The sequence below is a fragment of the Vanellus vanellus genome (assembly GCF_965231255.1).
Source record: "Vanellus vanellus genome assembly, chromosome: 3".
In the NCBI taxonomy this organism is placed as follows: domain Eukaryota; kingdom Metazoa; phylum Chordata; class Aves; order Charadriiformes; family Charadriidae; genus Vanellus; species Vanellus vanellus.
In genome coordinates, this window is record NC_138907.1 from 21,013,664 (window position 1) to 21,035,110 (window position 21,447).

General features: G+C 37.7%; 1 protein-coding gene across 4 annotated transcripts in view; it reads left to right on the plus strand.

Annotated features, from left to right (window-relative positions):
- The window catches only part of LIN9 (lin-9 DREAM MuvB core complex component), a gene marked incomplete at its 5' end in the record, with an annotated part of 40,652 nt that overhangs the window by 3,556 nt on the left and 15,649 nt on the right, over positions 1 to 21,447 (plus strand). For 3 of the 4 annotated variants that reach the window (XM_082481423.1, XM_082481424.1, XM_082481425.1), the window contains 5 exons: positions 8,124 to 8,156; positions 9,173 to 9,267; positions 13,101 to 13,205; positions 15,131 to 15,264; positions 18,232 to 18,357. In XM_082481423.1, coding sequence (XP_082337549.1) covers positions 8,124 to 8,156; positions 9,173 to 9,267; positions 13,101 to 13,205; positions 15,131 to 15,264; positions 18,232 to 18,357 — 493 coding nt within the window. The remainder of the gene's footprint in view (positions 1 to 8,123; positions 8,157 to 9,172; positions 9,268 to 13,100; positions 13,206 to 15,130; positions 15,265 to 18,231; positions 18,358 to 21,447) is intronic. The other variant, XM_082481426.1, reaches the window with a different exon arrangement.

Consider the following 21,447-nt stretch of genomic DNA (forward strand, 5'->3'; position numbering starts at 1 on the left):
TGATTTAACACTGAGTTCGTGTGGCTTTCAGTCTGTAACTTGATTCTTAAGGGATAATAACAGTAAGCATTGCAAAATTATTTTTATACCACTATGGAAGAAGCCAAAAACAAGTTCCTAAAAGGTTAGAATAGTTCATGACTACCAGATTTTCAGATCTATGTATAATCCCTGTGAATTTTCCCCAGCATATTTTATAGTAAAGTAGTAGACCATAACTGAATTTTCACATAAAAAGGATTACAAGTAAACACAGTGCACTTGGTGACAAGAAAACTGAAATTTTGCAGTGTGGTAAGAACTATGCAGTTTCACTTTCAAATTGGAAATCTGATTAAGTGGAATTTGTCCCAGAGTATTCTGATAGCACCTATTTGCCCTCTGGCAAGTTCTGTAGTGCAATTGGGCAGTGAATATCCTTAACCCAGAAGGGATATAAATGTGATGCACGTAGCTGTCTCATAATATTATTATTTTATCTGCTAAAGTTACTGTTGTTCCATTCTTCTCTAAAGCTGACATTCTGTCCTTTTGAAATGGATAAGAGAGTTCGCACTGACAACCTAAAAAATGAAGAAGATGGCAGTGTGTAAGTTTACATGTGTTTCTTGTAATTGAGGCGTTTTCTTACTAGTGTTGCTGGGGGAGAGGGATATAGTAACCTGAGATGGAGCAAAGTTCTGTGAAGAAAGAACAATTCTGTGGCAAATCCTCTAGCTGAAAAATTCCAGAATTGCAGAAGTCCCAATTGCAGAAGTACTTCCAATACTAATAATTGGATTTATATTTTGGAGACAAAATTTGTTTCTGCAGACTGTTGGGTTGGTGCCCAATAAGTGAGTAATTTTAGTCAATGCGTTTCCCCTCCCCTTATCTCCTGGTAATTTTGCAGTGGAGGTAAGTGGTGGGCAGTTTTCCTGCTGCAAACCAGATGGCTATCTCTGTCTGTCTCAGCAGAGGAAAGCACTTGATTGTCTTAGAGTGTACACAATGCTGTCCTGACTCTTGCTACTAGTCATAGTGATCTTATTTGTGGATTACTTGGTTGTAAAGTACATGCAGTAAAGCTGAGGTGAGACTTCGATAAAACAGACAACGTGCAAATGTGACTAGAAGACTGTCCTAGTCCTGGTAGATGCAACAGCACGGGCAAAGCTGCGTCTTGGTGCATTCTTTTGCACAAGTGAGTCTGAATGAGGAGAATGCCTGGAATCAGCTCTGTAAAAGTGAGAGTGAGATGCCATTTTTAACAGAAGTGAAAGCATGCTTAGCTAACTAAATGATCATCAACACGGGGCCACTGCCAGGAGTAAACCACTGAGCTACTGTGGAGTGCGGTGTTTCTGTGTTGTGGTAGACAAACACCAACAAGTGGCAGGTGAATCTGAGGAGGAAGCCAGACTGCAGTAGTGATGGATGTCAAAACGTTAATCTTTTACAACACAAGTACTGAAAACAGTAGTATATAAAACATGAGCTGGCAATGTACAATTGCAGCCCAGAAAACCAACCTTATCCTGGGCTGCATCAGAAGAAATGTGGCCAGCAGGTCGAGGGAGGTGATTCTGCCCCTCTAGTCTGGTGAGACCTCACCTGGAGTACTGCATCCAGCTCTGAAGCCCCCAACATAGGAAAGACATGGACCTGTTGGAGCAGGTCCAGAAGAGGGCCACAAAGATGATCCGAGGGCTGGAGCACCTCTTCTATGAGGACAGGCTGAGAGAGTTGGGGTTGTTCAGCCTAGAGAAGAGGTGGCTCTGGGGAGACCTTATCGTGGCCTTCCAGTACCTAAAGGGGACCTACAGAAGAGCTGGGGAAGGACTTTTTATAAGGGCATGTAGTGATAGGACAAGGGGGAATGGCTTCAAACTGGAAGAAGGTAGATTTAGATTAGATATTAGGAAGAAATTTTTCACTATGAGAGTGGTAAGGCACTGGAACAGGTTGCCCGGAGAAGTTGTGGAAGCTCCATCCCTGGAGGTGTTCAAGGCCAGGCTGGATGGGGCTTTGAGCAACCTGGTCTAGTGGGAGGGTGGGTGGAACTAGATGATCTTCAAGGTCCCTTCCAACCTAAACCATTCTGTGATTCTAATTGCCAAATGTCATCTATTGGTATACATCACTGTCTGGTACTGTATCTATGGGCTTGTGTTTTAGGAAAGGCAGAAGAAGGGAAGGGGGACGAGGATCATTCTGCATGGCCTTTTATGTCACGGATAGAGGCTGCAGGATGAGAGTGGCAATTCATACAGAAATCATTGTCTTTACCTCCAGCACAACCTTATGCTGTGGTTCACAGGCACCCTGCCCCTGCACAGCCACTTGCTCTGCTCTGAAGCTTTCCTGGATGGCTGGAGGAGGGATGTGGCACACCTCTTGCCACTTTCATTTTTCAGTCCCAAGGGGCCATGAGCCTAGCACCACTGTGCTGTGGACATTTGAGGCAAAAAATCAGCAGAACTTTATGAGAATATGGCATTTGAGAGAAGGCTCAAGGTTAGTTCTGTGGCTGCTAAATAGTACCCACACTAATAATTTTGGGATTGTTTGTGCTGCATACCTGTAAAATTGTATGTTACCATGGTATCAGCATATTGTCCATCGTGAGAGTGCAGTATTTCAAAAAGAGGGGTTTGGTATTGCGGTTATTGTCTGCAAAAGTCCTGTAAAAGGGTTCACATGGCTGAAAAACTGACTTCCATCCAGTAGTTAAATTAGGATTTCAAAATACACAAATGTCAGTTTATTAGTGGGCTCATAACATGAGGGAAATACTGATTCATGCTTGAAGCGAAAAGTTATTGTTCGCTTATTTATTTATTTACCTCTTCAACAAGCCCAAAGTTTTGGAGGAGCTTAAAAGCTACGCAAAGCCACTTTTTCCTCTGATGCATGCTTTTTACTTTCTAAGTGTTCCTGAATAAGCTATCCCTTTAGTGGCCAATCATTTGAGATGCTTCCTCTGCTGAAACAACTTGTGCCATGCTTGTGTAGATGAATGATCTCTTGGAGGGTTAGTGACTCAATCTATAATAAAGGCTTGTGATTTTCCCTTCTTCTCCATGAGTTTCCTCTGTCACACCATTTTTAGTGCTGGCCATGTAGTTTAGTTACATAGGTTTTTGAGGTAGTCATGCAACTGATGTTAAAATAACTGCTCACCTGTGCAGAATTTAGGCAAAATAGTGTAATGATCTGGAGAGGAAAGTTTTTACATTACATAATTTCTTATCTGGATCCTAGAATTTGCTATATTGATTTAGGTATGCCCCTCTGTGCCCACACATTAGTAAAATCGGTAGCTATGGAATGTTACTTGTAACCTTTATTTTCAAAATTGTAATCAGCTGTTACAAATTCATTATGAGAAAAATTGAAAACGCTTTCACAAATGTAATGTGCTTGTGTTTCTGTTTTAAATTTTAAGATCAGCTGTTGAGAAGCTGTATTTAAACTGCTTTGCTTCATGTTAGTACTGAAAATACACATCAGGGCATCCACAACTGCCTGTATTATATTGCAGTCAGACTCCACAGCTTTTGTTCAGTTATGGTATTTGCAAATAGGGGGAAGAATCGATGCTTGTTTTTAAACTTAAACCAAACTTTAATTTTTGAAAAGAAGAAAAGTTCTTGTGCTTTTTTCCCATGCCTCAAAGCGTATCAGAAATACTTTTTGAAGGGCAAACTATCAGAGTTGTTTTTCAAGTCTGTTCGTAGTGCATGCAGAGCAATTAGAGGAGGTTTTTTAGGTTCTTTTCATGGTAGTCCTCTATATGTGCTCCCTTGTGGTGGGAGAAGGAGGTTGGGGCTAGAGGAACGATTCCTGGTGGCTGCCGGTGTAGGGAGAGCGGCTGTTCAGGGCTTGGGGAGCTGTCCATCCGCCAGACCTGCGCCGGCAGCCGCTGAAGCCTGTGGGGTTCCTAGCTAGCCTAGCGTGAAAACATCGGGGCCCTTATCATGATAGACTTCGCAGACTTGAGGTTATTTTAAGACTGATTTTTTTTTTTTTTTTAGTCTGGTTTTATGTGGACTTCCTGAAAATCACTTCTTGCAAGTGTTATAAAACACATAAATACACCTATTCCTGAGTCTTAGTTACTAATGAGCTTCCTGTTATCTTACTATTAAATGCCTCCTCATCTAGCACACAGTTATTTTTACAGCACATCTGTGGTGCACATACTTTATAGATTTATTTTTTTTTTTTAGGGCCAGAAAAGGCCATTATAATCGTCTTGCATTCTTCATTAAGCATGCTAGGATACTTGTGTTTGGAATTTCTGTGCATCAATTCCATGCTTCCTTTTTAGCTACAGTTTTCCCTTTAAAAATAGATGTAAACTTTGTTTAAAGATTTTGAATGGTAGGGAGCTCAGTATGCCCTTTCTTACTATAGTTACATAAAATCTGTTAAACTTTGCGTTCATTGCTAACTTGAACTTATCCAATGTCATTTTCCAACAAATGGATCTAGTTATGCCTTGCCTTGTAAAAAAAAACAAAAACAAAAGGCTGCAGAGCTATTTTCTGTCTAAATTATCTTCCCTTGTAGATACTTGTGATCCGTGCAGATCTTGACCTTCTTTGGGAAGAACAAGATTGGAGTGTCTTGACTTTCTTACAATTAAGCATGTTTTTAGATCTTCAAATTTTTCTCCTAGCTCTGTTCTGAATTTTTCCCTAATTTTTCAAACTTCGTCAAGTGTGAACACTGTGTTCCAGTAATTAATTTACTAACGACATATGCAAAGCAATACTCAATAGGATGCGAAGACAGGACTAAGCCAATCGTACAGTTTGCACTGGAATAGTATGGCAGGGTAGGCTACTGAAAGCAGGCCGCCTAATTCCTGAGCCACTGCTGTGGCGAGCTGGCTGTACTTCCTCCCGAGGTTGAGGTTTTCTTTGCTCTTAGTATTAAGGAAGTCACCTCCCTGCTTTTGGTGGTAATACCCTAAATGATGCATAGGCCTTATTTCTTCTTTTCCACCCATTTGTTTAAGTGTTTGATGTTTGTAGAAATGAAATCTGTGTCATTGTCATAATAAGTATTTACGTTCAACCGTGTGTGTATATTCTACTTTAATCTCTAGGTTTATAATTAAAATGCTGTTTAAAAAGACTGCCTATAGTTATGTATTTGTTATTCAGAACAGGAGTATACAAAATTACTGGCATTTAATGTGAGGCTGGATATTATAAATCTAATAATTATTTTAACTAAAATTTTGAATAGTTTTAATAACCTGAATCTATCCCAATCACTTTGCAGTTTTTATAGTTTCTGAAATGATTTTATCTTATTAAATGTTGGTTGTTTTTTATTGTAATGTGTTACTGCTTAGAAGACCATCCTAGTTTCTGGTTTTGTGGCCCTGGTATTATGTACAGTACTGCAAAACTAAATGGAAAAAGTAGGGAGATGTACTGTATTCCTTGAAGTTTGGTGTTGTTGCAGGTAGCCCCTAAAATCAATATAGAAGAACTTGAGAAGAAAGCCCATGTATCATTGTTGCCTTTAAGGTACAATTAAGCTCATGGACATTTCCATTGTCATTTTGGTATCCAGATGTATTCTAATGCTTTAAGCTACGGAAGTGTTGGTGTTAATAATTTTCTGCAACTTGTTACATTAAAATGGTTTAGTTCAACTGTGAACTTGCCTAGATCAGGAATTTCTTATTTGGGCACTTGTATTCCTAAATAAAGATACCCTTTTCCAGTTACATCACTTTAGTTGCAAGTTAAGTGAAAACAAATGAGCAGCCTTACTCTAGCATGCATCTGTTGAAGATTAACTATCCCACTATCCCATGTGGAAAAGTCCGTGGCAACTAATGCTGTTTTGGAGTGGTAATCTTATAAAGCTAGAAGGTAGCGTAGTAACATTCTGCTGTCCATCACTTCTCTCCCTGTTGTTTCTGATGCCAGTCATCTAACGCCCTGCTCCGCTGACCCATCATCAGTCTCACAGGTGAAGCATCTGCATTTGATGGTCAGCAAAGGATCTTGGGCGCTTCAGCTATGAGATTCACACTGATCCCTATATAAAGCTTTGAAACCTCTTGCTGAGTTGTTTCGTTTCCATTGTTGACATACTCACCCTTGACTGAATTGATTGAACTTGATTCATATGAGCAAGATGGTCAGAAAAAGAGTAAAACTGATTGAATGTTTGGTCTTACAGATGAAGTGCCTGAGATCTTTCACAATAGTAATGCATTCTGAAAAGCCAGCACCTGCTCCATTTGACAATCCCGATGACCCTGCTTTTGCCTCTCTGTCCGCAATGACATCTACTTTCCCCGTGTTCTTAAACTGCTTATACTTATTAATCCCTGCACACATTTCCCACCATCCTTTATGATAATATGGGGGGGACAGTAGTTCCTCAGTGTTCTTACTGTTACTGTTCAGGACTGCATTCTTGGTTGATAGCAGGGTACCCATGTATTTATGCAAGCACGGTGTACAGCGTCTGATTATGAAATAAGAAAAAAAAAAAGCTTCAATCCTGTAATTAACCTTTAGAGTACAGCTTAGTTACAAGAACTCATTTCACTGTGAATCGGATCATCATAGAAGCATGTTCCTGTACCATTCACTGTTAGGTCTCCAACCTGACAAAGGTGGTCTCTCAGAAAGGAAATGTGCGAGAAGGGCAACAGTAGAGCCCAGGTTTGTCACCTTGTTTTTGAAATGTAATCCCATATGTGTTATCTGTTATGAGTTTAACAACTTGGAAGATACTGGGGTGGAGGCCCTCTAAACCACGAATGAGTTAAAACTAGTTCCATTTCATATCTTAAACTTTAAAAAAATTTTTTAAAAGAACAGAAACTTTCTTTCCTTTTTCTTTTCTTATTGAAATTTTTTTTAACATGTGGCATAATAAGATGGCAGCAAACAAAATAATATGATGAAAAAATAAGGAATGTAGGGGTTGGTTTGCCACTGCTGCACCTGTATTCCCTTCAACAGTCCACCCCAAACCAAAATGCTCTGTTCCCCTGGAAAGGGACATTAATTCATTTTTGGGCTTTATGATATTGCCTGGAATGTATCCTCTTAGAGGCAAATATCTCTGGCACTGTGAAGTTAGTATCTAGATATGGGGCAGCCACAGGAAAAGGAATTTCCAGGCCTTTGGAGTCAGAAATGTTCTTGGAACAGCAGTTCCAAAGAGAAGCTGAAGGAGGGAGTGGGGAAATTGAGGGGGAGAAGAGGATGCAAAGCACGATGGAGTGGTTGCAACACTGGAATGTAACTGGGAAGATAAAGCTGATTTGAGAGAAAAGCATGAATCTGTGGAAGCATTGTCACGCAGAGATATCTTTCCCCTCTGCTAACATAGTTGCTTCAAACAGCTTATTCTTAGAGAGACATTTGAAAATTCCAGAGTATGAAGGCCGTAGTCAGGCCCAGTTTTGCCCTTCCTGGCTCAGAAGCATTGCAGAGGTCCTACAGACGCAGTGGAAGGGAAGCAGTGAAATTTTGATGGATGCGTTACACAGTTCGAACAGTTCAAGCAAACCAAGGATTCTGTCTAGACTTACAATATCTGCATCTGCTGCCTTTTTGAATAAGGAGGTTCCACCAGGGGGCAACTAACTATCCATCTCCATACTTGTGAACCAAGCTTAGAGAGCATAAATGACAGCTTTCACGGAAATTTTTGGCATCGAAGAATTTTTAAATGGTAGAAACCATTAAAAAAAAAAAAAAGCAGCATTCATTACAGTTTCCTTGTCAGTTGTATATTATATTTGCAACTGCATTAAACAAGCAGTCGCATGGAAGTATATAGTTTGGACATAAAGCTTGTTCAGAATTTGCTGTGTTAAACAGAAGTGCTAAGCATCTGAAGCTCTTTTGTAGATCGGAAACTAAAGGAAAAAAAAAACCAAACATGAATATGCTTTCAGGATTTATTGGGTAATAAACATATAAGGCTATACTTAGTGCTATGGAGGGCGCACTGGGTTCACTCACTCAGCTGTGAAAGATTTAATATTAATTTCCACTTTCTGCCTAAGAATTAATTAAGAATGACTAGACTGTGCATAGGTTGTATGGTTTGAAATAACTTATGATTTATGTGGACTTTTTGATATATTGCAGGTTCTTCAGCAAAAGCACTTGTGAGCTTGAAAGGTAAGAAATTAATGTGTTATTTACTTGTACCCAATCTGACTCTCAGGTGTACTTAGTTTCTGGCTTCAAAAAGTTCAAGAAAATAACACTGAATAAGTTTTTTTGTTGAAATATCATCAGTTTTATTGTGGATATCTGATAGTTCTATAGACTAATAATCCTTGGTGGTTGAAACTACGTATATTGTGGTATATTTAGACACTGCTCTTCTGGGTGAAATTCCTGAAATGTGTTTTTTCTTCCTACTGCCTAGGCGTCAGGTTTGATGAGAAGATTGAGGTAATCTTTCCTCTCTTGAGGATGAGCTAGGAGGATTCTTAGTGAGACCTGTACATGTGACAAAATTTACAATGGGAAGGAATTTCACAATCTCATTGTGTTTTCTGTCAGCAAGTTGTGGATTAAATCAAAAATCTTAGATCTTTTTCTTTGAAATTGTCTTTGTGAACTTTCATACAAATTTTGGATACTTATAATCTGCCCAACAATAGAAGTTTCTTCATATATTACAAGACTTCTATTACACAAGAAAGAAGACATGTTCCGTTGAATATGTTGTAACTAATATAGATTTGTTTCAATAAAATTTGATTTACTTGTTGATCTGCACCCACTTATTTTTTTTAGAACCAGAAGGAGGCCAGGTCTTGTAGAGTTTTACCTTCTCCAGGTTTCAGTTACAGCCACAGTACAGCTGTCTAGATGTGTGTCAGCCTGGCAGTGGAAGTAACTGATTCCAGCAAAGGAGGTTTCAAGAAATCTAAATGTTTTCAGGAGTAAAAAATATTTTGTTCGTGTTTCTCCATGTACTGAAAATCTCTTTCAATTTTTTTTAATTATTGTTCAGAACAATTTAATAAAAATATTGAAATCTAAAATCCATTTGTAGTTTAATCTGAAGGTGTTGCAAGTAACAAAAATATATTGGTAGTTGATGATGTTACACTAGCTTTTGGATAGCAGTTATGTTAAAACATACATATATGTATATTAATGACATGATTTCCTCACAACAGAGGGAAGTTTATCCAGTTCATGGAATGAAAAGTATAGTTCTCTGCAGAAAACACCCATTTGGAAAAGCAAGAATGCTGGTTCTGCAGTGGAAATGGTAAGAAGCAATAACAAGACAACTTCAGGATTGGTAAAATACTATAAAGGGAATGAAATTTAAGGATCAAAAAATTTGGCTGAGATGTATAGTTTCATAATTTCTGAATGTTAAACTCTGTCCTTCACGAGCAGTCTACACAGTTTGAATATGAGATGAAAACATTTTATAAATTAATAATCAAACAAATTAAATTGCTGACTTTGTTCACGATAGCTTGTAATCATTTTCTCTCTTTTTTGTAAAGCAAGTGCTGTGTGAAATGTTTGTACTGTATTTACCACCTCGAACTTGGTAATCGCCATTTCCGATCAACCATTTGTTTTATCTCATGAAATATCTCGCTGCTAATTATGGCTGAGAACTGATGCATAAAGAAAAGGAAGGGAAAAATGTCATAATGCACTTCCATCACTGTGCCTTTTGGGGGCAGATTTTAATATAACCAAAGGAATGTCAGTGACATGTGGTGTAGCGTTCTGAGAAGACTCAGAGGAGACCTTTTGTTAAAGAACAGCCTTGGGGTGGAGGAATGAAAGTTAAAGAGCCTGCATCCTCCAAGGGCATGTGTTTGGGTTGACCATTTCCCTCTCTCTTTTTGCAATATTCTATTTTTGTTTCTTTCTCAATTGTATCACATTCAAGCTTTTCTTGACTATTCTTAACCTCCTCTACCTTACTGAATTGTATGATTTTGGTTTGGTTTTGCCACCAGCTGTATTGCACCCAGTGCCTTATTTGCCTACATGTGTAATACTGTGTGTTCTTTTTACTGCATCTTGGACAGTATATGAAATACTGTCTCAATTGCTAGGCAGATCTTTCTCCTATACCCTTCTGGTGCTGCTACCTTCTACAGTAATTGTGACCAACTTGAGAATTATCACCTGTTTTTTATTCAAATCATTATTTTTTGTGAACTGTTTGTTTATTGGAAGGGAAACATGTTTGAAAACTATCACACTTCCTTGCTCTGCACATAATCAAAATATCTGAGCAGCATCCAGTAGTGCATTAAGTGATGTGACTAACATCTGTCACGTGGAGCTTGTTCTGTGATCTTCTCCCTGTAAAGAGAAACTTACACAGGGAAGATATTTATTTTGGTAGGATTCACACAGATGGATAGATATACATGTTGCTATATGTTTATGCTAGAGAACATAAGGTTTACAAAATGCAGTTCAGACAGTGACCAGAACTTTGTTATGGCCCTTAATTCCTGCAGGAGTTCATGTCATGGTTTTCAGCTGTTCCCCAGGAATGCTCATCTACTCACAGAAACAAGCCTTACTGGTAACTTAGAAGATCACATGTGCTAAAGAACTGAAGTCACTAGGCAAAACATTTCTATGAAAACTTTGTCAATTTTTAGGTATGCTGGCTGTAGGTATTAAAAATAAGGAGTCAAACTTTTAATGTAGCCCAGTATTCTGTAGAAAGCTGAAAGAAAGATCAGTGGATAGTCTGATGTGTTAGCAGTGGCCCGTGCTGCTGAGATGTGATGTAGTCTTCTGCACTAGTTTGAGTTCCCCGAACACTGGAAGTTTTGCAGATATGTTGTACTGTTAGTTGAAAAATCTTTCCAAAAATGCCTGACGTATTTAGCTAACGTGGATGCTACCTCTTTGTGATGCTTGTTACTTTATTCTCGCGTGAGGCACTGGCAATCCAGACTGATGAAACACTCCTATCATTTTGGATAGTTCCTTGGACTAGAATTCGGCTACTTCTGTCAAGGGTTGTAAAACAGTTCTCTTGATCTGGATCGCAGCTTTAGCATAAGGTTGGGGGAACTCTTAAATATTGTCTAGATTGTTTTAGCATTTGGGTTCCTGTGTTGGCACATACTTTTCATCTGGTCTAGTGTCATAAAATCACAAAGAGCAATATAGACATTTGGGAGAAAAATGTTGTTCTGGAATTAGGATCTCAAATGTCAATATAATTGTAAATATTCAATGGGGACCTGACTCTCCATCCTGTGGACAGAATGCTGTAGTTAAAAAGTCCTGGACTTCTGTGATGTAAGAGCTTTTATTGTTGGAACAGGATTGTGGATTTGTTTTCTTGCTCAAAAGTTAGAATAGTTGTGACCTTTCTTTTTTAGGTTGATGGTTTGTCAAGGATGGCAGAGATGTTGAAAAGGAACATAAAGACGTTGTAATTGAAATTTAACGTTGTTCTTGAGGCTTAGTGAATTGGAAGATGTGAAGAGAAGAACTGGGTGACAAGAAAAATAACATCCATAACAATTAATATGATAAATCAATTACTGTGTTAATACGATGTGGGCACCATTTGGTTACCTTGCCTATATGTAGTTCCTCTGTTCGGTTTGTGTCACTTTTCTGGTTTGTAACATCTACAAGGAATGGATGTTTTCCTCTGTGTGCTGAATGTGCTTAGGTATCTAGCACGTACAGGGCACTACTGTTACTTAAATGCACCTGTGCAGTTATATTTATAAAATATATATAATTTAGAGTGAGAATGGCACATTTCCCTGGGAAAGCTCCAGCTGTTCTCATGGCATGGAACAGACAGATTTTTTTGCTACCACTAATTAATTTAATAGAGAATGTCTTTTTTTTTGACCGGATACTTTAATCAGTCACAAACTTATTAAATGTCTTTCTTAAGTGTAAATGCCTATTAGTGAACTTTTATTTCACTTTGTTGATTTATTTTGTTTCTGACTCCTACTAAGGGCCTATCTTTGTCATCAGTATTCTTCACATTGTGAGTGTTATAGATTCCATACCCATGTCAATTTGTAGCACTCTGACCATCTGTACTGAAAGAAGTGAAATCTACGTTTGTTCTGCCTTTACTCATCACCTTTGTAAATAGTTTGAAGTACGAGGAATGCTACAGGGTGCAGTCTTGGTGTTCCGCAAAGGAGACGCATTTCAGTTGCGGCTGGCTCCTGTGCTGGGCCACAAAGTCTTCATGGAAGGAAAAGCTGCTTGCTCTCAGCACTAACAGCCAGTCACAGGTTACTCTTGTCCTCATTGAAAGCACAAGTTTTTTGTCATAGGGTAAAATATTGAGGAATAACTAAATGAAGTATTTTTTTCATGACACATATTTGCAATATGTTTTCTTGTTTTCAATCAGCTTTCTAATTCTCTTTGAGCTATAACATCTTAGCACACGAGTAAATTTTAGTTAGCATAAATTCTAAATTCTTCTCTTTTCTGATATTTTCACATCACTTGTTCAAGCTTTAGTTTCTTTGGACTTCAGCTTCTTAGCATTTTGCAGTATAGGCACTTTCAATGAGTTACAAAACCAACAAACCCACAACAGTTTATTTGATACATAAGAAATCCTTGCAAAAAAATTATATTGTGTTTTACCTGAAACCAGGACACCAGCTAATATTTTACTGAGAGCATACCAAAACAAATACACTTGTTTGAATAACCTTTTTTTTTGACCCAAAATTCAGAACAAACGATTTAACAGATGCTTACAACCAAAGCACGGACTATTTTAAGCTTAGATACCCAAGTGTTTAGACACCTAACTCCTCTGGAAACAAGTGGGAGTTAGGTTCTAAATACTTCCGTGGAACTGGGCCAGCAGTATAGTAATGGGTTATAGTTAGCACTGGAAAGCCTGGAGTCTTAAATTCCTTCTTCTCTACTCTCAGCCCTTAGATCTCTAACTGCTAGGAGGCACTATTTACTGCATACCATGTGCCTTAAAACCAATAGGTGACAAGAGAAAAAGCATTCCATTTCTCTTACTGTGAATTCTGTGCATGAACAGAGAAATCAGATTTATTTTTTTTTCTTGTAATTCATTCTTAATTTTGATACATGCAGCCCTTCAGAAATTCAAAACGGAGTCGACTCTTCTGTGAAGAAGATGACAGACAAATAAACACAAGGTCACCCAAAAGAAATCAGAAGGTTGCGATGGTTCCACAGGTACCTACATGTATGCAGATATTTTTACCAAAAAGGGGAACAAGTCCTATCTGTATTAGTTGCAAATTAGAATACATTTGCTTTTCAAGTTGCATTATCGGTTTATGAATATTCTTGTGAGGAAAGCTGTTGCTAGGAGTAAGCCACAATTCAAAAGTCTTATATTTTTCTTCATCACAATTGGTTTCCTCAGTTTGTTTATGAGAATACCTTTTCTTTTTGATCCTGGACATAAGCATACAGAGCTAGAAAGGATTCCAGACTAATTGCCCATCTTGCTCCTGCAAACGATCATATCCTGTAGTCTGCATACATTTATTCAGCTTCAGTTAATAACTGACTAGGTTTCTTGCATTGCCTACGTCATTTAGAAGGCAGCTATAGAACTTAACGTATTCCAACAGTTAGGAACTCGCTCTAGATTTGTAGCCTTCTTGATTCTGTAATGATAGTGTCCTCCAATTCAAACAGCTTGTTTTTCTACTCCTCCACTTGACTGTCTACTCCTTGATATAGCATGAAAGAGCAGCTGTAATTTCTCTTAACCTTTATTTGCTGTTAGACAGGGCGACATCTCTTAGTCTTAAAGAACTGGCTCTCTAGTACCTTTGTCATCCAAATCACTTCTCTGTACCATCACCTTATGAGCCTGAATTTGCCACACTGAAAAAAGTACTATTTGAATACTGGTCTTACTTGCCTTCTGAACTGCTGTGTCGAATGGGGAAGAGTTAGCAGTTGTCATTTTGCTGGGTCCGTTTTGTCAGACATGAGGACCATGACGTTTCTCTCTATTCATTACCATGATTTCTTAACAGTAAAAATGCCTGGATAATGTTCTAAGCCCGGTTGGTTTGTACATAAATATCTGGTTCAGGAGGTCCAGTGATTGCTAGATAAACATTTGTGAGGGACTGCAGATACTGTAGAACAAAGATCTTGCTGTCCTGCTAGGCTTTGTTTCATGGAGTTCGAGTGGGAGAAAGGGGACCTGTATCTTGAAGGTAGTGGTTAAGTAAGTGCAGCAGGAGCCAGCAAGGTGCCTACCTTATGCTTTGTCCTATTATTGCTGCTACTAAAGGTCAAAATACTTTTGAGCGTTTGGGGAAGGATAACAATTGATCATGGTGTGGGGACCCAGTTAAACTAATATTCTTGAAAAGCTGGTTTGGTTTTTTTTTTGCAACTGAGTTTTTATTTCTCAGTTAAGACAGCCATCCCTGGAAGAAAATTATGGAATTATTTTTCTATGGTCTTGTTTAAACGCAGGTCTATGTGTCATGCATGCGATCTAAGACAGTGTCTTTTCTGCGATTTATAAAATAGCTTTCAAATGTAGTTAAAACTTGATTGCTTATGTCCACGCTAGTTTCTCTTGCAGTTTTCTAAAAAGCAAACACTCTGCTCAAAGCTCTGCCTGTATTACATTCCTGTGCTAGCTTCATCCTCAGTTTAAGAAGAGTTAGCAAGAATAGAAGCAGTAGTGCAAACCAGGCAGTTGGTTTTGCTGGCACCTGAGCCACAACATCACTTACGCTCACTTGAGACAATGTTCAGTGGTGCCTCAAACTTTTGAAGTCTATGTGTACTTTAATGCCATGCTATTGTTACCAGTAATGTAGTTTCAGTGTTGGAAAATGTTTCTGTTAGAAGACGTTTGTACAAAGATAACTTGTTGTATTGATCGTGCTAAAGTTTGCCATCTCTTATGTTTGATTGCATTGCTGATATAACACAATAAGGTTTATTATAGGTCTGCAACAAAAAAATTGTCATGAAACAGTACATGCGATTAAAATGTCACAATTATTAATGTGCAAACTTTTATCAAGAAAAAGAATTTGAATTAATTATTTTAATCGATAAATTATTAATTATTCAAATGTTAGACTGTGTTTAACTGTTTCCTTTATTTTACTACGTAGAAGTTTAATACAACAATGCCAACACCAGACAAGAAAGTATCACAGAAGATTGGTTTACGGCTTCGTAACCTGCTCAAACTTCCCAAAGCTCACAAGTGGTGCATATACGAATGGTTCTATTCAAATATAGATAAGTATGTTTGGTTTATATAATTTTCTCTTATTAGTATAGAAACAAGTTATTTTCTGAAATTGAGCTTCAAATTTCCACATATTGGTTAGATACTCTAAAGTCTACTCTTAAAGTATTAGTTATTGAAAACTATTTCATTGTTTTGTTTTTGTTGTGTTTTTTTCTCTTTTTTTTATAATTAGCAGCCTACTTGGGTAGTTCCTTGGGTAGTCTTCTATGGAAAGCCTTCCTTCATGGATTTATTTTTTTTTTAATCACTTCTGCCTCTATCAGATACAAGATTTTATATATCATGCTTTAGATGCTAAAAACATTAAGTTATCAGAACATTTAGACTTTTTTGAACTCTTGGATCCACGTTACTCATGGGGGATGGGAAGGAGACTGCTGCTTCATAAGGTGCTGCTTTCCTAAAAGATGTAAATGTTGATTTCAAATATTTCTTCCCCATCATCCTGTTTTTATTGTGATCACTAACAGAACTCTGGCTTGTGACTATTCGGCTGTTGTTTAGATATCAGTGTCCTTGGATCTCCTAATCTATCTCCTAGACTGTTTCTGCAATTTGTGCCTCAGTCTTTGGCACTTGTTCTCTTAACGCCACTAGCAAGGTGGTGTGAATTGTTTAAAAGAACCATTTTAATTTAGTCCCTAATCATGAAAAACTAAAAATTCTAAAATGTAAAAATCATTATTGATGAATGGAATCTTAAAATCTACACTGATTGACTAATAGATGAAACACTAGTATTTAATATTCCAAAGAAAGGCTTCAGAATTAACAAGCATTCTTTTCCAGAATCTATTCATAACAAAATAATTACTGTTTTTCCTTCCTGTTTTAATCATGATTGCTGTGGCTGTTTTCCCCAACTGAGAAGGCAGTCATAGCAACAGAAAACCTTTTAGGATCTGTTCATCACAAGTAGAAAAATCACATGTCCATTTTAGTTAGATTTAATTACTTTGAAAGAAGTAGTCTTTACATACTTCCCCCCCAACTTATTTGAAAAACAAAACAAAACAAAGAACCTAAACCCTACTTATTCCTAGTAGTCATTTTAATATGTGACATTTATAATTATGATTTTTACAACAGTCTAAGAATTTTTAGTTTATTCTTAAATAATTGTCTGTGGAACTTTGTCTAGCAGTAGACTAGAATTTGAGCTTAGCAGGTAGTTCTGAAAACCTCTTTGCTAGTTATCAATCTATCTAATGCTAGTAAGATATGATCATGTTAAGATATTATAACAATTTACTGAGAAACTGCATATCTTTGGGAGAAAAACTTTATATGTTGTTTTGAGTGATATGATCGAGGCTTAATGAGAAGCTTTAAAAAGTTTAAAGCATAGAGCTAACTGTCAACTCACAAAATATGTCTCACTGTACAAGTCTCAAAATATCTTAATCAAATTGTCTCATCTGGAATTGAAATCATCAATTTAAATGCCATGTCTACTATAAGTGTTTGAAGTATTTTAATCTCTACAACTATCATCTGTGGTTATTAGATTATTGAAGATGTTTCAGTTGGATTCTCTCTATGCTGCTGCAGAGGACACTTTTCTGTAAAATCCCATTGACTTCTGACACTCAGAGACTTCTAAAGAGCTACTTATGACAGTGATCATAGGCCCCTTCAGAACCAGATGCAGCTGTAGCTCACACCATTTCCCAGAGCTTCCAATCTTGTGGATGCTCTGTATTTACAGTTTGCCTGCTTAGGGACAAGTGACAGTAAAAACAATCAAATACAGATTCTCTTTCTCCAAAAAAAACCCAAAACAGTTGTTCTTTACACAGATATCTTACCTTAGCGACAGTAAACCTGGATAAAATAAAACTTTTATACTCTTCCTTGTCTGTTTCCTGAGCCTCACTGAGCATTCTTTGTGGCTTCCTTTTCACTTCATGCCACAGCTGCAGATCCATCTACTGCAAAAATATTCTCTTCCATTCTTGCCCGAGTCTTCCTATCTCCATGCTCCTTTCCTCTCTCCCACCACCCTGCACACTCACTTGAGAGTGGTGTTGCTTCCAAGATCCTCTTTGTTCTGTGTTTGGGGATATTCCCCTCTAAACCCCAGCACCCTGCAGAGAATGGAGGAAAGCGGCTTTATCTAGGATGCAGTTATTCTTTTGTTCTCACCAGGTGAGATCTCTTTCAGTTGCACAGAGTCTTTAATGATTAACCTGCTATTAGACGGGCATATCCATTGCTGCTTCCTTGTCTCTTCAGCCCAAGAAGGATGTGGTACTACAAAGTAAAAGGCAGTCATAAAACACAGAGATACAGACAGGTCATAGCATCAAAGAGAAATTCATAAGTTGTGTAGGTAGGTTCTCTGAACTGTCACATCTATAATACTGATCCTCTGCTTCATCATGGAGTCATGGTATGATACAATAAAAGTCTCACCTGTATAGCTGTAGAGAATGATAAGTTGCCTCAATTTCCTGTATTTTGGAACCTTCTGCTGAGCATCTGGTTTATAATTGAATGAATTTATGAAAATGGTACTGTCGTCGTGTTTCTCAGTATCACATTGTCCCTTCCTTTATTCTCAATACTTTGCCATATCTTTATGGTTTCCTTCAGTGTGTTGCAGTATCCTCATGACTCTGCATTGGCTTCGCTGAAGTTTCATTTGGTGCCTTTATATACATTACAAAGCAGGATGAATACATGTATTTCCCTGTAATAACAAGATGGAGGAACATTTTTGCACATCACTGTTAGTAAGGCTCAAATAGAACAACAGTCTTGGAAACTTTCTGTCTTTGTTTTCAGTTGAATGTATTTCAGGTTAGATTTGTCCTTTCAATAGGAGTGGCTTGTTTACATGACTAATTTATACTTTTTTTTTGTTTTCAATGTATTTGTTGGGATGGGTGTTTTTTGGAATTTTGTGACAGAAGTTTACTAAGTGTAGTTAACAGAGGACCAATTGTGTTTCAACAGACCACTATTTGAAGGAGATAATGACTTCTGTGTATGCCTGAAAGAATCTTTTCCGAATTTGAAAACCAGAAAATTGACAAGAGTGGAGTGGGGGAAAATCAGACGATTAATGGGAAAACCACGGAGGTAATTTCTTTTTTTTTTTAAGTTTCTTTTCAACTAATACCTACATGTAGTTTTGATGTTACTGGAATTGTTCCTTCTAAAATAATTTTGTGTGTAGGTAGTAAAGCAAAATAACAGCTGAGAGTAGAAAAACATTTTATTGAAAAGGTGTTCTCTGAGCACACACCCTGCTCCCCCCCACACCCAATTTCTTATATACGTGTGTCCAGCCCATGTAGTCCTCATGAGCCTATACTTGGAATGTTCTCTTCCCACATTAGATAACTGAGTGTCCAAGCTAGGATATGTTGAAATTATTATTGTATCTTCTGTGCTGCAGTGCTGCCTGGCATGCAAGACAGGCCATTTCTTAATTAAGGTGTTTTTTCTGGTTATAACTAGCTCTTTGTGGGGAAAAAAACTGCACATTTTAATCTCATTTATTTTATTATTTTTTAAACTGTTTTATAGATCCTCAATTTTTCCTGGCTTGGCTGCCAAAACGGAGAGAAGAGAAAGTCACCCATAAAATATTGTACATTGTAAAGAAGAAGCCAGAATTTAACGAAGGCCATAGTTTTTTCTCTGTATTCTTAATCCCACTGATTCAGTTCAGCCTTTTCACAGGAGCTATACAATTTAGCCTAGAGAAGAGAAGGCTCAGGGAGGATCTCATCTCTGTGTATAAATATCTGAAGAAGATGAAGTGAGGCTTTTTCCAGTGTTGTCTGGAGGGAGGACAAAAGGCAGTGGGCACAAGCTGAAACACAGGAGGTTCTGTTTTAACATAAGGAAACACTTCTTTTTACTGTGAGGGTGACTGAGCACTGACTCAGGTTCCCCAGAGAGGTGGTAGAATCTCCATCCTTAGAGACACTCAAAGGCCACCTGGACATGGTCCTGAGCAGCCTCCTGTAGGTGACTCTGCTAGAGGGGTTGGAGCAGTTGGCCTCCAGAGGTCCCTTCCAAACTCAACCATCCTGTAAGATCCATCATGTAAGACCATCCATTGCGTAGGATCAGGAGTAAAATATATAAGTAGTGTTGCAGAAATAAAAGACTGGTTTATTTATGAAAATACAAACACTAAAGCACTGAATCCATTTCATAGATCACTGTACTAAGTTAGATTATATTTTGTCTGATGGAGGCTATTCCATCTCCTGTACCTATAAACAACTTCACATGATTAAAAATTGCCGGTGAACGGAAGGCAGCAGAGCCAGCTTAAAAATAGTTCCTTTTGGAAAGGTGTTCATATCGTTTGAGCTTACCTGAGATAGCTTTTCCTTCCTCTATCATCATGCTTCCACTGAGAGGGAAGTGGTGTATTTGGAGGTTAAACCATCACTTACTCATTTGACTTTTGCCAAAAGTGGATACCACTATAAAAGACCAGCTTGCCTCATTCAGCAGTCTGTTGGACCATTGATAAAATTTCCTTCCTTTTTTTTTCTTTTTTTTTTTTTTTGGTAGGGGAGTGGTGTTTGTTTTGGTTTGGGTTTGGTGTTTTTTTTCGTTAAACTATCGTACAGTTAGTGTTTTTAAAAAATAGACTTATGCTTAAGGAACCACAGGCCTAAATGGACAGGAAGGGTTTTTTTTATTTGAATTCTGAAGTACAAGTATTTGACTGGATATAGAGTTTTGTTTTGTTTGTTAGCCAAAACTTTACGACTACTTGCTTTTTATCAACATAAAATAAGCATTCCTATTTGCTTTTCATTTCTTTAATATTTTTTTAGAGGTATTTATGAGGTAGTCTTTTTCAAGATGTCCAGAATGGTCTTTGGCCTTAGTTCTAAAAGATTTTGAATTATTCTAAATCATTTTAATGCTTTTTCAAGACAATTTTCATCTACCTCTAGAGCAAAGTTGGTTTTTTACATTACTGTTCTGTTAGAATTTTCTTCTGTCTGTGCTCATGTTATGCAAGGAAGCTAAATACCATGTTAATACTGGTATCTCCCCATGAGGGAAGAAAAAAAAATAAGACATTGTGCATCCACAGTGTTGATGGCAGAGGATAATAGTGTCTCTGTGTGATAGCTGTACACATGGTTGTCATCTTTTTTTTTTTTACTTTTGTTTTAAATATATTGTAATATTGTCTTATGTCTGCTGCTACTTTAAATGTCCTATCACACCATCAACAGTGTGGTTGATTGGCACAACAGTATTCTTCATGGGAGCCTGCAAAGCTTGTAAGATTCCGGTATACTGTGGGGAAAGATATGCTCCAAGAAAAGGAAGAGGTAATAGTTAGTCTTGTGTACTCTGTATAAACTTAATTGGGGTTGTGAAATAGCAATGGATATGAATTAAGCTCAGATATGCTTGTCCTGCCACTATATGATGGTGATGATTCCTCTGTTAGTTCAAATTCTTACGACCAAGGTAAAAACTGAGAAGAATGTTTTAAGAGGTTGAACATCTCTACAGAAAACTGAGGTTGCAATGTGATCCGTACCATAGTTTTAATCTTAATTTTTGCATAGGAATGGCAAAAAGATGGGATAACCTTTATTAAATACATTTGGGGGACATGGGATTGGAGATTTCCTTTAACAGAAGCCAGAAATATGTTGCAAATACTTTCTACATCCATGACCTACAGCATTCAGAAATGAGACTTTGTAAGAACATCTGAGCTAGCAGTAAAACAGTAGTTGCTGTTGTAGGGTCCTCCAAGGTTGGTGATTAGTAGATCAGCATTTGAATTTGTATTTCTAGGAGCACAGGTCAAAGAACATCAGACGATATCTGATGTTCCTGGTGCAAGACCCTGGACATGATTAGGACCAATATTAGAGTCTGTATTGCCTTGTTTGTTTGTTTGTCTCGTCACTCTGTTCTCCTCAATGGAATGGAAAAACTCTGACCTGCATTTTGCTGCTTCATATTCACAGTCGATGGCAAGCATTATTTCACACTTGTTCCTCCCCAGTAGTAAATACGAAGCAAATAGCGTCTTTAAATGAGACTATCCAAATAAGCTCTGCGTAAGTCTCCCAGCCATCATCGCTCACTATCTCTGTCGTATGCTTTTCCAGATATTTTTGATTCCTAATGAGGATCATTAGGCAATACGCAACTCCAGGTAAACACTGG